This window comes from Kwoniella newhampshirensis, chromosome 14 (assembly GCF_039105145.1).
Source record: "Kwoniella newhampshirensis strain CBS 13917 chromosome 14, whole genome shotgun sequence".
NCBI classification, from domain to species: domain Eukaryota; kingdom Fungi; phylum Basidiomycota; class Tremellomycetes; order Tremellales; family Cryptococcaceae; genus Kwoniella; species Kwoniella newhampshirensis.
The window spans coordinates 753,691-768,169 of NC_089967.1; the positions used below are offsets into that span (position 1 = coordinate 753,691).

Here is a 14,479-nt window from a genome sequence, read left to right on the forward strand (position 1 = left end):
TTCAAGCTTGGTCGATTGTATATCACCATTATTGGTCGACTAGCATATCATGTGCGTGTGGTGTGGATAACAGTTGCCGTAGATCCATCTCTATATTCGGCGTCTGAGGATGGACGACGTCACAGAGTGGACAACCTCCACCAACTTGCTCTCATTACGAGTACAGCCAAGAGTTCAAACCCCGGATACCGAATAGTCGATTCTACCGCTGATGACTTGCAGGGAACACCTCCCCACGCAAGGGAGACATCGTTTCTCGTAATCTGGCATGCATACTGTACAAGATCTGGTTCTTCGAGTCATCTCTGACTCGCCGATCATGTTGCATCGCTAATTCGACGCGTTCTGCGCAGATGTGTATGCGGCCCAACTTCCATTGGCGCGAGGGATGAAACTACTGAACTCGTTGTATCTCAAGATGTCTTGTGCGTTGTGTACCTGCGGTTCCTCGTTGGGCGATCCCCATGCTCCTCCACCTATTGTTGAGATCAGTTGTCAGTTTACCTTAGATGTAAGGAAGAGATCCGACGAAAGAAGAGGTTGGCTAACCTGGAGTGTGTAGAATCACCCTATCACCCGGTTTCACCATGACCGAACACGAGGGTTTGGTCTTGACAATCTCATGACTACCATCCTCCTGCTTCTTACAGAAGAAGAAGGCACCTCGTTGACCCGGTCCGCCACCTTTCATGCCGTATGGCTGAGTGACTCGTCTCTCTCCGATGATAGCGACTCGCATTGCTTCTGAAAATTCGAATTCTCGAATCACCCCATTCCCACCTGGGTTACGACCCACACCACCCGATCCTTCGCGCAATTGGAATTTTCGAAGGATGACCGGTTGAGCCTTCTCGAGGATCTCCGCATCGGTGATTCGAGTGTTGGTCATGCTGCATTCGGTCAGAAATAAGTACCGCTCCAGAAGCTTTTATTGATTCAGACCCACTTGATATGCACCCCCGAAGCGCCGTGCCACGTTGGACCCGCACCTGATCCACCACAGACTACCACCTTTATAAGTCACGGCTTGTGGCCTATTTGATCCGACGCAGCTCACCAGTCTCTCCATATCCATGCCCATTCTTCCTTACGAACGTCAGAACGTTCATGCCTGATGCCAGACATCAGCCAACCAATCTGGGCCACTTTGTGACCGGTTACGGAGGTGGCACTCACAACCTTGGGACGCTGCGGTCGCTTCGAACGCCTTGAAAATGACATCGGTCGTCCTTTGGCTCACCTCAGTGTTTCCTGAAGATACAGCAACACCGGGACTGGGGTTCAATAAGGTATTGTAAGGGATCCGGAGGTCAATTGGTGCTATCAAGGTGATCAGTCTCCCAGTTCGACCGGACCCTCATCCTTCACCTGAAGACTCACCGAGAACACCCGCATTCAGAGGCATATCGGTACCTATCATGCATCGGATCTGAGTAGGCCGAAAGGATCAGCATCGGAAACAAAAGCCGAATTGGAGCACGAGGGGAGGGCTGGATATACATACACAGTACGTGATAGCAGCGTTCGCTACAGCTTTTGGAGCGTTGATATTCCCATGGACAGACGTCCCCGTACCCTCAAAATCGAAGGTGGCATCCCCTGTCTCACCGTCGATCGTGACAGTCAACGCAATAGGACTACCGTCATCCATATGGTCCACAGCCGTCAAACGTTCCGTTCCTCGTTTCGCCGCCAGTTCTTTGAAGAAAGTCCGCACCACCTGCTCGGCGTTACTTCGAATAGCTTCCATGTAGAAGAGAGTGATATCTTGCCCGTACTCGTCGAATAGCATTTGGATTTGTTGAGTTCCCACGGTACACGCAGCTACTTGAGCCTTGAGATCACTGATATTGTCCTGAATCTAGATCAGGTGTTGCGTTAGTTGCATGTTCTGGTGGTTCATGTGGAATATGACTTACTCGAGCAGCGGGCTTACAGTCCGGGTACTTGCCAGGCTCAGTGAGGTATCGAGTGATCTCCTCGTGGTTGAACACTCCATCCCTGACCAGAAACGCAGAGTAGATAAGAGCACCCTCTTGCCAAATTTCTTCGCTCTCAGGCGGCATGGAATTGCCATACAAACCGCCGATACTGAACCCGGGTCAGCGCTTCCCATAAGTGTTTCACATAAGTGTCGCTGAATACAGGGACTAACTCATTATGATGTGCTCTAGCAGCAACAAAGAAGACAAGATTGTTCTGTCCGTCCTCCTCGTGGAAGACAGGACATATAACAGTGATGTCAGGCAAATGAGTACCGCCCACTACGCCAATCTCATGAGCAGATCTTCGCTATAGCCTTGAGACCGCGGACTCACTTTTAGGATGATTAGAAACCAAGACATCTCCAGGTTTCAGCTCCCCTTTGTGCAGTTCAGCTTGTCCCCTGACAGCGTACTGCATGCTACCCAGGTGTACCGGAACTGTCTCAGACATGATCAGTCGTCACCTCCCCGTGTCTATCGTCCGGTCCACCTACCATGAGGCGCGTTAGCGACTAGCGAGCCATTTGCGGAAAATATGGCACAAGAGAAATCGAGTCGTTCTTTGATCTGCAAGCTGACCGCGCACTTCTGCAGGACTCGACCCATCTGTTCGGCAATAGCCATGAATCTAGAAATCTCTGATCGGTTTCCTTGCCTGTCCACTTAAGGAGAGGTACTCACCTGTTGCCGAAGATGGACAGTGCGATGGGTTCTACAACGCCCACAGTGAGCTGAGCTTTGGGTCCGAGCCCCACGTCAATATAAACGAGATCTTTCAAGATGGTAGCGACGTTCGCGGGGAACACCACGATCGTTTGAGTTTCGTCCAATATGACAGCTGGACCGTGGACGACCGTCCCCGGAAGTAAGTCGCCTAAAGTAAATATTTTGGTTGTGGCATATCCGGAAACCTCTTCGAAATATACTTCGGTCTCGCGAGATGTTGTCGGGTCGATCGGGGACGCTCGTAGCATGGCAAGCTCCGAGGACCAAGCCACGGGATCTGCTTTTTCACCTTTACCCACACCGGTAACTCGTACATCTGTGGGTCCCATCAGGCCAGCGAAGCAAAAATGGTTGACAGTCCTCTTACGCACCATCGACGATCAGGGATTTCTCTTTAGACACAAACGAGAACTCTCGCTGGTGTCGTGCTGTAAATGCAGCCTCAAAGTCCCCGTCCTCTGGTTCTCGAATCATGAGAGCCGTGTCGGTTCCTTCATACCTCAAATTGAGGTAGATCTCATGAGTGACTTTCCCTTGCTTCACGCCCTGAGCTGTCAATCTCTCGGTTGCCTTGGTTTTGAGCCCTTCCGCTCTTTGTAAAATGCCGGGCAAACTCTGTCGGGTCAATCGCTCCACCGAAGGTTCAGATACGTCAATACCGATGTTGGCAAGTGCGATACCATAGGCTGAGAGAACAGATGAGTACTTGTGGACAAGTACCGAATGAATACCGAGATTAGAGGCGATGGCACAGGCATGTTGACCTCCAGCTCCTCCGAAGCCTGTACAGAACATGGGTGAACACTGGCTGTGTGGCGAGATGCAAAGACACTTACAAGACAGGTGATGGGCTGAAGTTCGATATCCACGCGCCTCTGTCAAAGCTCGGATAGGTCTTCGACAGCCTGTCAGCTGTTCTTTATAGTGGTTGGAAGGCATAAAACCTACCTTGCCATATTTTCATTGGCGACCTTGAGGAATCCAGCAGCGACCTCCTCAGGTGTTTTGGGAACCTCGACTTCCTGGTTGATCCTTTCCGTAAGCTCTACGAATAGCTTTCGGCTGGCTTCGTAGTCCAGAGGTTCGTTTTCGTTCGGTCCAAAAACTACAACCAGCCGTCACATATTGCTCAACAATAAGTCGTGGATCTGCGTTAAGATACAGTACTCACTGGACGGGAAAGAAGCCACATGCAATCGACCTAAGAACAGATTTGCGTCTGTTACTGTGAGGGGTCCGCCTTTTCGATAACAAGCAGGACCCGGATGCGCCGAAGCGCTCTCGGGACCGACAACGAACATTCCATTTCTCCAGAAGAGAATTGAACCACCGCCCGCTGCCACAGTGTTGATATCCAGCTGGGGCGATTGAATGGTGATACCGGCGGTGCGTGTTTCGAAGACGTGTTCCAGCTGACCTCCATAGCGTGATACATCGGTCGAAGTTCCTCCCATATCGAAGCTGTTGAAGAGGTCGTTTTAGGCACGCTTCTCTCGAAAACTCACAAAGGAGCTTACCCAACAACGGGGGACCCATCCTCCGCATCATAGCATGTCTGAGCGTATCCCACCACTCCTCCAGCTGGTCCACTGAGGATAGCCTTCAGACCCGAAAAAGAATTGATGCCGGCCAGAGTACCGTCTGATTGCATAAAGGCAACCATTGTTCCGTTTGGGTCCGAGAAGCCACCCTTGAACCCGCTAGCGAAGGATGAGATGTACTGTTGGATACCGGGAGTGAGGTAGGCGTCGGCAGTGGCACTTGTCCCTGCATAGAATACGTCTATTCAGCCAAACTTCAGTACTCCTCGTAAATCCACTTACCTCTCGGGACCATCTTGACTGAGATAGTGAACTCTTGTTAGCAAGTGTAATTCAGATATTGATAGACATCAACGCTCACTCATGGGTTGTAGCTGACTACTAACACTAATTTGGGTGAAGCCCATCTCCTTGGCCAAGGCTTCGATTTGCAACTCGTGTTTCTGGAAAGTGAAGGAGTGCATCAAACACACTGCAACGGACTTGAAACCTTCTTCCAAGAGTTGTGTCAAGAGACCCTTGACATGCGGGACGTCTACAGTACAACGCAGCAGCAGCAGATCAGCTCACCTTCAAAGGGATCGGTGAGATCGATGAGTTTGGCGAGATCAGTCATATGCCAGGGAGGGGAGAGGGGTGGGACCTACCAAGTTCTTGTATGATCCTAATCTTGTCTCCGCTCAAACCAGTCACATAAGTATCACCTTCCTCGGAAATCTCGTCCCTGGATTCGATTGTGACCCGTTCTTCCACTTCTAGGACTTTCTCGTAAAGAACTTCTGCTTTCTTGATGTGTAGGTCGAACAAGTGGGGCCGAGTTTGATCTCCGATCTGAAGAAGATCTCTGAAACCTTTGGTCACTAGCAACGCACATTTCCGACCCTTTCTCTCTAGAAGAGCGTTGGTTCTATATATAAGAGAATCATACTGGGTCAGACGAGGTGATCACCTACTCATACTATGCCTCAAGACTTACGCGACGGTCGTACCCATCAAGACGTGGGAGATTCTCGAAGTGTCAATCAGAGAACCTCGAGGGATAGATTTACGCGTGAATCTCTCCATGATTCGTCTGATACCTTCTGTCGGCGCATCCTACGGTGATAAGTTATCGATCACACTCAACAGCAAATCTCTACCCGTCCAGTCACCTGTATGCGATGCTTGAAGCTCAGAACTCACCTTGTAGTTCCCCGGATCAACCGAAAGCAGCTTGATGAGGAATGATGGGCCATCTTCGGGGATCGCTACGCAGTCTGTGAAAGTTCCTCCTCGATCTGTACTCACAATATACGGCACGTCAGCGCGGTCCTTGCCAGCCGTTAGATTGAATGCGCCAGACCACTGACCTATAGCGATTTTGACCTTTGGGTCTGTCTTGACTGCGACTGGCATTTTGTTTGTAGCGAAAGACTGATCGGTAAAGAAAAAGAAATGACTCTACCCGATTGACAACAGTCGAGTTTCGAAAAGAAGAGAAGTTGACCTCGAACGCAACTTCCCAGCGGTGTGTTTGACAGCGATGCGAGAACCGTACTGTCAGCTCCGGAACGACATTTCCAGTCCCAAGAAGGGAGCCCGGTAGGTGCTAATCAGCGGACTACGCCCCGACGTGAATCGGCCCTGTCCCCGCAATTGATGGGACTTGCGGACTTCCCCCCGCTCTGAGTCCAATCGATCGTCAACTTGTGAGATAACGCGTGTAAGTGCCCAGTCCATCCTCAGCTGGTCTAGGTCATAGATGTTGCAGGCGAATGCGATGATATCTGCGCGGACGACGGATGCACAATGTTTTGTTTTGGGAATACTATATCCGTTCCCAGTTCAAAACCAGTCACGAGGAAATCCGTTGTACATTGGAAGGTGTTGCTCATGGGTTTACTGCGATAGCCATGCACATCAAAGTCCCTGCATGGCCCCTTTCTAGATCTCTGAGCTGTTGTATGCTTGGATTGGTGCGATGTATTCATACTCAATTGACCCGGAACGAAGGCAAACATGCGGATTATCGTCTGTGCGGTTCGGGATCTTCCGGACTCATAAGGTTCGCCAGGTTCTCTTTCATGGTTTGTGTTCGACAGCCGCACGAGAACTGAGATTGACACATCGCAAAAGAGCGCTTTAGGATCATCGGTGTAACGGACGTTATGAAGATCGTCTTGTACTTTGAGCTTTATTGGAGCTCGCGATGAGATACCTCGATACGGGAGAGAAGGGAAGAAGTCGAACCGTCCCGCAGGATATTCAGATGCTCTGGGAACCTCTCCGAGACATGTGCTCTGGGCACTGCATTATTATGACGCTCGCCCTCTGAAGGCGAGTATGCAAGATGACGATGAGGAATCGTTGCCCGTGTCATTACAACTGGTATCTGAAATTGTTGAGGGATGGGGGGAACGGCGAGTAGGAGATTAGACCAATCTCCGCTTCATCCGCTCTTTCACCTGCTGTCTCTTTCCTCAATCTTCACTCGATGTAGTCTTTGGACATCTCCTCGCTTGCCCGCTGGTCGACCACATCTTCTCATACTGTTGTCAGACAGACCATCCTATAGCGTATAACATAAGGTCGCACTCTCAAGATGTTGCGTGCAGCGTCTTCCCGACTCCTCACTCCCGCCTTCCGATCCCTTCGACCCATTTCCACCACTTGTCCTACACTCATCAAAGTTCGATCTTCCTCTAAACCCCAGCCTCAACCATCACCGGCCGAGCGACCTCCACAGGTGCCTCAAGATATCAAAGCCCCCGCAGAACCTTTCGAGCCGATTGTGAACCAGCCTGCTGGAGCAGGGACACCTCAGTCCACCGTTGTCCCTCCATCAACGGAGATACCACTTGATTTTACCGCTGCGTCAGACGTCCCCCTCACACCTCCTGAACCCACAACTTCCACCGTCACTACTACTCAGACCTCTACGCAGGATGACATTGACATCAATGCCAAGCCTGACTTCAGTCAACTTCCATCACTGGATATCGATCCGGAAGCATCTTTGCCTGAGCCTCAACCTGAGGAAGGTGAGAAGAAGAGGACAGGTGCCGGGAAGAAGGAGTACGTGTCGTCAATGGAGAAGTCAAGAAGGATGTGGATCAGAGCTGGTTACGGAGCTTTGATTGTCGGTGGCCTCGGTGCGGTGTACACGGTAGGAGGTCAGAAGCAGGGCGAGGTGAGTGGACCAATAGATACATGCAATCGCTGCGAAGCTGATTACATGCACCCACACCAGGCTGCCAATTCAGAAGGGCCAATAGCAAACTTCAAGAACAATATGTCAGAGCTTTTCGATGTAGGTAGCCAATCCTTTGACTCTCGTCTACAAGGTTTCTAGCTAACGTCAACTTCCCTTTCGACAGTATTTCAACAAGCCAGCTTTCAAAACCCTTCTCCCTGACCCTCTTCCTCCTCCTCATCAGAGACCTTATACGCTTGTCATCGACCTCGAGGGACTACTCGTGCACTCCTCATGGGACGTGAGTCAGCTTCCGGCCATGTAGCTCTCGGGGAATAACCTGACAAAATCGTTGTGTGCAGAGACAAAATGGATGGAAGACTGCCAAAAGACCTGGTGTTGACTACTTCCTTGGTTACCTCTCTCAATTTTACGAAATTGTCCTGTTCACTAGTCAGCCACTCTATGTGAGTCAGCTTGCGGACTCATCGACTCAGGTAGTAGCTAAGCTGACGCTCATGTCTGCAGACTGCAGCTCCTGTCGCTGAAAAGCTAGATCCCTACCAGGCTTACTTGCCTTATCGACTGTTCCGGGAATCAACCCGATATGTTAAGGGCAAGGTCGTCAAAGTGAGCTAAGCCAAGGGCCTCCATCGGAACCATCGAAGCTGACTTATTGTCTTTCTAGGACTTATCATATCTCAACCGAGACTTGTCCAAGGTCATCCTACTAGACACCAATGCAGAGCATGCGGGTCTCCAGCCCGATAACTCTATCATCATCAATCCTTGGGACGGCAAACCTCGAGACAAGGGTCTAGTAGAGATGATTCCCTTCCTTGAGTGTAGGTGCAAGCGTATCTTATGAGTCCAATATAAAAGGTCACTGACCTTGAATCTGAACAGCCATTGGTATATTCAACCCTGCCGATGTCCGACCCATCCTCAAAGCTTATGAGGGCAAGGATATCCCTATCGAGTATGCCAAGAAGGAGGCTGAGGCCAAGAAGCGAGCGATTGAGGACTGGGAGAGAACACATCCAACGGCTGTGGCCGGTGCGGGTTCTGGATTCTTAAGCAGCATGTTCGGGAGTGTCGCAGCGGTGAGTGGTTCTATTGTCTCTATCCTATCGTATCCTATCGTACCTATCGTATCCTATCGTATCCTATCGTATTCTATCGTATTCTATCGCAAGACTCCCTTTTCGAACCAATGAGCTGATTGATTGTCTGATAGCCCGGCTCAACTCGGCCGAACCAACCGATGACATATCTCGAGCAAAAGCGTGCACAAGCCCAAAAGATCTACCAAGAGGAGCAAAAGTACTGGGCTGAACACGCTGATGAATTCAAGAAGTGAGCTAGCTCATAAACGTAATCCGCTGCACAGACAAGCTGACAGGTGTCTTTTTCGTAGGTTGATTGAGGAGGACAAGCAGAGACAGCTGGCTGAGATGAAGGGATCGCTATTAGGTTATCTCTCTGGTGGACCTAAGCCCGAGGGCAGTACGGGTGCTGTTCCGCAGTAGAGCGAGAGAAAGTGAAGTGCCGAGGCGATATCTTTGGGACATCTGCGTGGAGCACGGTAGCGAGCTTCGCACTGTAGCTGATACAGTCTGCGGTTGGACGTGGTTCCTCAATGCAGATGCATCTTTTCACTCCTCGACTTCTTCCTTGTACATTTCCTAGTGACCGCCCTTCTCGGACTTCTCAGCCTCGGCAACGAATTGTCGGATGCTGCGGGACATTGTGGTCAGCATGTGAATTGGACCGGCAGCTGCAGGCAAGAGTGAGTGAGCCATGATTGGGGAACGTCTCCCTCTTAGCTTCCTTCGCACACAAATCGTTACCTAAAGTGCAGCATTGTTTTCTCCTCCTCTTCAATAAGGCGCTTGACACTCCCCGAGATCCGACCATCTTCATGTCCCAATTCCAGTCTTCTGTCTTCTCTCACAAATCACAAAACAGCCAAATCGCACCACAACAAAAGCTTGCACTCACAAGTCCTCTTCCTCGGGAGAATCACCAGAGATAGTCTTATCGTCGGAGACAGGGACGGGTGTAGATGAAGAAGAAGCGGTGGACTTGTCACCGCCACCGGTTGACGCGAGAGCGACACCGATCGTGGTGAAGATTGTGCCTAGGGCGCTGTGTGGGGGCGGCGTTGTTTGTGGTGTCATGGGTTGGTTTGAACCAAGATCGCATAATGGAATGTCGTGGTGGTATATAGATGATCGAGTTGCAGGAAGAGAGGTTCGTAGAGGGAGCGAGGCAAGGGGCAGAGAAAAGAGGATGGGATTAGGTATAATTGGTAGATTCATCAGCTATACATTAACCTGATCCCCCATACTTCGCTCAGAGGGGTGAAGGCTCACATGTACTCGTTCTACAGAACAGCGAAAACCACTCCAGTCAGCTACGATTGCAAACTCCTTTTGGCTTAGAGGCGAGAGAACTGTTCAGCTCACCTTGATAGCTCGTCCGGCGATGGTGTATGACATGATGACGGGTGAGGTTTTGGGTGTTGGAGAAAGGTAACAAGGGCCAGCAATGTATGATATCGGACTGGATGTTGTACGCTGGTTGAACTGCAGCAAGAGGGCAAGAGACGAAGAGCGGATCCGCTACCACATAGGAAACGCCGAAAATCACCGAGATCACAAAAACGTGGTATTCACCTTGACTTGCAGTCGCATGTAACGAGATTTCAACACATCCCATCCATCTATATATCTATATACCAAGGACATTTATCGACTGACTCTATCGTACTTATCCCGGTCTGATACCTGCCCAACATGCTCGGCCACCTCACCTCTCTCCTCCGACCATCGTCCTCTGCAATCGCCTCTTCTTCCCGATTCACCCTCCCTCTCTCCCTCTCTCTGACCCCCAGATCGAGCGGACAGACTTCGACTGTGTCGCAGCAGGTCAGACATCGTGGTCAGCTTGCACCTCGACGTACAAAGTTCAAGAAGAGCGCGAAAGGTGCTCCAGGGGTGAGATATCGAAATCCCAAATGCGTTTGTAGATATGTATCTGACGATCGTTTACACCCCTCAGACACAAATACCTATCGTTCGTCATCATAGCTTCTCTCATCGCAGCGATTGAGGTGCTAACGGACGTGCACGTGCGTTGTAAATCGACAGGGCGGATCACTCAAGGGGACTACGCTCCATCACGGCACATATGGATTACGAGCCTGTTCATCAACCCGAATATCCGCCGCTCAACTGACATCATGTCAGATGGCCGTTCGAAGACGTATCAAGTCTGTCAAAGGCGCCCAACTGTACTTACGAGTCTTCCCTGATATACCGGTGTGCGTCAAGGGGAACGAACAGCGAATGGGGAAGGGGAAGGGAAGTTTCGAATACTGGAGCTGTAGAGTCAGTCCGGGTAAGGTGATCTTTGAAGTGGGAGGTGGGGGCATTAGGGAAGAGATTGCAAAGGCTGGTGAGTGGCTCGTTCATCAAACCTCCCAGCACGGTGATGGACTGTCCTCCTGCCTGTCCCAATTATTGCATTCACCGTCTCCCTGCTGTCAACTTTAGTCGTTGACATCGAACTGTATCTTTTCATCCTGCAGCTCTCAAACTCGCCCAAGCAAGACTTCCTCTCCAGACCGAATTCATCAATATCTCATCCTCACCTCGACTAGGCAAGATCTCTTCACCCTCACTGGCAGCTCCACCATCGGCTCGAACTCTCCCTGCCGGTCTAGCATTCTTCGATGCCAAGGACGAAGGCGGTGCTAGAGATGTGGTCATGAAGAGAGAGGAGAAGAGCGTGGATGAGATTGTCAGAGGGATGGAAGCTGTGGCTCTGGCCAAGGGCGAGGCGGCGAAGGGGGTCGATGCTTAGAGTTGCATTGCTGAATGCAGGGTTGATGTCTTGTCGCAGCACGCATATGGTCTTTCCGGGGCGGCTCTTTGTATGCACAGCTCATAATTCTGAGGGCAACGAGGCCTGACGTCTGACCTAGTAACGAGGAGCGAGAGATTCTCGTAAGGAGAGCTTTCCAAACATTGTTGTCTGCGACATGCTACGTAGGCAACGGTCTTTCAGTCGGAGGATGGACTTTCTGCAACACGGTTCTGATCACGGTTCTGATTAACAAGGCCAGGCCGAGATCAGCTTAGCCGTGAGGCTCTCGAGGTTCTTCATGTAATGTTATTGACGGGCAACCCGGCAAGTGTAAGAGATCTCGAAATGGTTGGCGAGAGGAAGCATGGTGTTCAAGTCCGTCTGTTTGGCCATATCTGCATCATCGAAATAAACCTAGTGAACTCGCTCGGTGGCCCAGATTGAGCTTGTAGAAAAACCTTTCGGAGCGATAGGGTCGGTCTGTAGTCAAAATCTTGTGTCAGCTTCCAGTCCACTCCATCATTGACACGTGATAGTCCCTTCAAGCCCTCCTCAAGCTCTCTCCCACTCGACACTGCCTTCCTAGGATGGTCACATCACCCGAAGGTCGCTCTTTCAGAACTCCGCGCGTTTTGATAGCTCCCTCATTCCTGCCGTCCCGGGGAATCACCCGGGTTCACACACTTGCGGTCCTCTTCCCGATCGTCATCGCTCATCTCCTATTCAAGCACCTCCCATTTCCCAAGACACTCCTGACAGTCAAAGCAGATTCTTACTCACACTTTGTCCTCGTTTTGACCCTGTTAATCTCCTATCACGCTCCATCATCATATCCTCCCATTGGTCAAGATTGTATCGTGGTGGCTGGGGTCAGTGACTCGTCAGCGCGCTACCTTATCTCAATTGAATTGACGGAGGACGAGAACGAGTGTTGCGCCGCTAGCTCGTGGATCTGATACCCACCTTGCCATCGTTTGTCATTCGTTTGGCGACATTGAAAGCGTTACCAGTGACACCGAACATGACGACGAGGAGACCTGTAATCATAGTGGGAAGGGTCAGGACGTGATTGATGGAAGCCAGTCATTGAGCCTGTCGAAAAGCGGGTAGGTCAAAACATACCACAAGGGATCAGGGCCTGTTGAAAGTGTTCGTCAGTCAGGTCAATGACCAGAAGAGGAGGAAGTCGGCTCACCTCCCAAGGAACGGGCATTTTGACTGAACTTCCGATAGGTAAAGAGGATGTGAAGAATGTAGCAGACGGTCTTAGACGAGCGAGCAGGTACGGCGGGACTCGGAAGTAGATGGTGTGGCCAATAGTTGATGATAGATGTGAGATTGCAAGCAAGTGACACTGGTCAAAGACGATTGGCTTGGACATGCATCCATCCCATCCCACTCGCTGGCTCTACGCCCGTTCCGGGAGAAAGACAGAAAAAGTCACAATGAATAAATATATATAATACCACTTGTTATCCCCCACGTGGTTGGCCCCTAGCGCAGAGAAACCACGTGATCACATCTTGGACAGTTGGACTCGAGTTGCTCTTCCACTGTCATTTTGGGTTGACCTGCTCCAGTTTCACGTCCATTCAATTCATTCTGGTCAGAACATTGGCACACTCTCACACACAGTCGACCATGCCACCTCGGAAATCCCAAGCCCAAGCGGCCAGACATGAGCCTAAAAATGTACGTTGACGATACCTATCAATCCTATTAATCACTCATATGTCCTCGTTCTTTGACGTCGCTCTATCGTTCTGGCGACGACACCCCTCGCATATCATGTTGACGTCGACTGATCCTGTTCTTGACTCGCAGAAACCTGATCAGGTGGAAGAAGCCCCTCTTCAAGCTGTGATCCTTGCAGACTCCTATAATCGTCGGTTCGAGGTGCTCTGTCAAGATCAACCCCGTGTCTTACTACCGTTATGCTCGACTCCTCTACTCGCTTGGACGCTGGAGAGTCTCAGTCTGAGCAAGGTCAAGCAGGTTTTCATCTTCTGTGGGGTACATTCAGACAAAATCAGGGCATTCATTGAGTGAGTCTACAACTAGTCCGTGTCCTCTGAGCAGGCATGCTGACTGCTGTGGTAGGACATCACCTTATCGATCAACGTTGGACATTCATTGTCTCTCTTCTTTGACAGCCATGTCAGCCGGTGATGCTCTGAGAGAGCTGGACGATATGCATGTGAGCGCCCCTTGCGACGAGCTGAAGCGACATAGTAGCTCATACTAGGTCTTTAGTTGCTCAACGCCGACAATCCTTTCATCCTTGTCCACTCTCCCCTGGTCTCAAATTACGACCTGTCAAAGATCATCGACGCGCACAAGAAGAGGAGAGAGGAGGACAAGAATTTCATCATGACTATGGGTGTAGGACGTGGAGGACGGTACGTGCGCTTGGTGTTTTGCGATAAGAAAAGCCGCAAAGAGCTAAGCCAGTTTTATCACTTGCAGCCGACATCCTGAGTCTCCCATCATGCTCGTTCATCCCCCATCGTCCCGACTCCTATACTACGCCCCTCACCCTCTCAGCCCATCTCAACCTAATGTATCTTTCCCTTCATCCCTCTTCCTCGACCCTTACCCTGCTAACATCGACACCTACGAGATATGGTCCGGGACTCCCGCCTCGTCTTCCTCAACCCGTGGAGGGTATCGAGATCTTGGTGTGGACATCTGTGAAGCAGACGTTCCCGCTTTGTGTACTGAGAACTTTGACTACCACGATCTGAGAAGACATTTCGTCAACGGTGTGCTCACTAGTGAGCTTCTGGGGAAGAAGATCGCCGTGCACCTGGTTGGATCAGAGGACGACGACGGTGAAGGCAAAGGGGACGTCAGAAATAGTAGTGGCGGGAAATACGTTGAGAGAGTGCGTGATACGAGGACTTTTGGTGAGATAACGTGAGCGTAAATCCGAGTGGCAGTTTCAAACGCTCTGGCTGACTAGAGCAGACGAGACGTACTGCGGCGATGGGCGTTCCCGCTTGCCCCGGATCTTAATGAGCCTGGTGGGGTGGAATACGAGCTTCGTGTCGGAAATGTCTACATCGCCAGAGACAACGTGGTCCTCTCAAGGTGAGCTTCGTGTGCGCAATTAAGCTAATATGGTAGAACGACCACTCTCAATGGTCCCCTCCTTATCGGTCCTCGCTCTGCACTCGCTCACAACA

General features: G+C 50.8%; 6 protein-coding genes across 6 annotated transcripts; 3 read left to right on the forward strand and 3 right to left on the reverse strand.

The window, feature by feature from the left end:
* Positions 1 to 330: 330 nt before the first annotated feature.
* On the reverse strand, positions 331 to 5,647 carry IAR55_006644 (uncharacterized protein; the record flags this gene model as incomplete). The annotated part of the gene is made up of 23 exons (XM_066949724.1): positions 331 to 476; positions 550 to 890; positions 947 to 1,004; positions 1,058 to 1,111; positions 1,177 to 1,320; positions 1,381 to 1,429; positions 1,505 to 1,861; positions 1,920 to 2,091; positions 2,156 to 2,264; positions 2,319 to 2,423; positions 2,480 to 2,613; positions 2,667 to 3,027; positions 3,083 to 3,493; positions 3,548 to 3,606; positions 3,660 to 3,816; positions 3,883 to 4,172; positions 4,229 to 4,478; positions 4,535 to 4,552; positions 4,614 to 4,787; positions 4,900 to 5,159; positions 5,229 to 5,347; positions 5,435 to 5,529; positions 5,602 to 5,647. 23 exons carry the CDS (start codon positions 5,645 to 5,647, stop codon positions 331 to 333), a joined length of 3,909 nt encoding a protein of 1,302 aa, XP_066800018.1.
* A 1,186-nt stretch (positions 5,648 to 6,833) lies between these two features.
* On the forward strand, positions 6,834 to 8,953 carry IAR55_006645 (uncharacterized protein; the record flags this gene model as incomplete). Its single annotated transcript, XM_066949725.1, has 9 exons — positions 6,834 to 7,421; positions 7,482 to 7,541; positions 7,609 to 7,725; positions 7,787 to 7,891; positions 7,953 to 8,054; positions 8,113 to 8,269; positions 8,331 to 8,527; positions 8,662 to 8,780; positions 8,842 to 8,953. 9 exons carry the CDS (start codon positions 6,834 to 6,836, stop codon positions 8,951 to 8,953), a joined length of 1,557 nt encoding a protein of 518 aa, XP_066800019.1.
* A 156-nt stretch (positions 8,954 to 9,109) lies between these two features.
* Positions 9,110 to 9,925, reverse strand: IAR55_006646 (uncharacterized protein; the record flags this gene model as incomplete). Its single annotated transcript, XM_066949726.1, has 4 exons — positions 9,110 to 9,161; positions 9,426 to 9,572; positions 9,800 to 9,810; positions 9,893 to 9,925. The coding sequence occupies 4 exons, from the start codon at positions 9,923 to 9,925 to the stop codon at positions 9,110 to 9,112; spliced, it is 243 nt and encodes an 80-aa protein (XP_066800020.1).
* Positions 9,926 to 10,222: 297 nt separating this feature from the next.
* On the forward strand, positions 10,223 to 11,291 carry IAR55_006647 (mitochondrial 54S ribosomal protein uL16m; the record flags this gene model as incomplete). The annotated part of the gene is made up of 4 exons (XM_066949727.1): positions 10,223 to 10,423; positions 10,488 to 10,502; positions 10,577 to 10,883; positions 11,017 to 11,291. 4 exons carry the CDS (start codon positions 10,223 to 10,225, stop codon positions 11,289 to 11,291), a joined length of 798 nt encoding a protein of 265 aa, XP_066800021.1.
* Positions 11,292 to 11,708: 417 nt separating this feature from the next.
* On the reverse strand, positions 11,709 to 12,507 carry IAR55_006648 (uncharacterized protein; the record flags this gene model as incomplete). Its single annotated transcript, XM_066949728.1, has 5 exons — positions 11,709 to 11,774; positions 12,075 to 12,158; positions 12,258 to 12,331; positions 12,417 to 12,432; positions 12,490 to 12,507. The coding sequence occupies 5 exons, from the start codon at positions 12,505 to 12,507 to the stop codon at positions 11,709 to 11,711; spliced, it is 258 nt and encodes an 85-aa protein (XP_066800022.1).
* Positions 12,508 to 12,935: 428 nt separating this feature from the next.
* IAR55_006649 (uncharacterized protein) lies at positions 12,936 to 14,388 on the forward strand (the record flags this gene model as incomplete). The annotated part of the gene is made up of 6 exons (XM_066949729.1): positions 12,936 to 12,986; positions 13,119 to 13,339; positions 13,395 to 13,491; positions 13,548 to 13,693; positions 13,761 to 14,210; positions 14,262 to 14,388. The coding sequence occupies 6 exons, from the start codon at positions 12,936 to 12,938 to the stop codon at positions 14,386 to 14,388; spliced, it is 1,092 nt and encodes a 363-aa protein (XP_066800023.1).
* Positions 14,389 to 14,479: the final 91 nt, after the last annotated feature.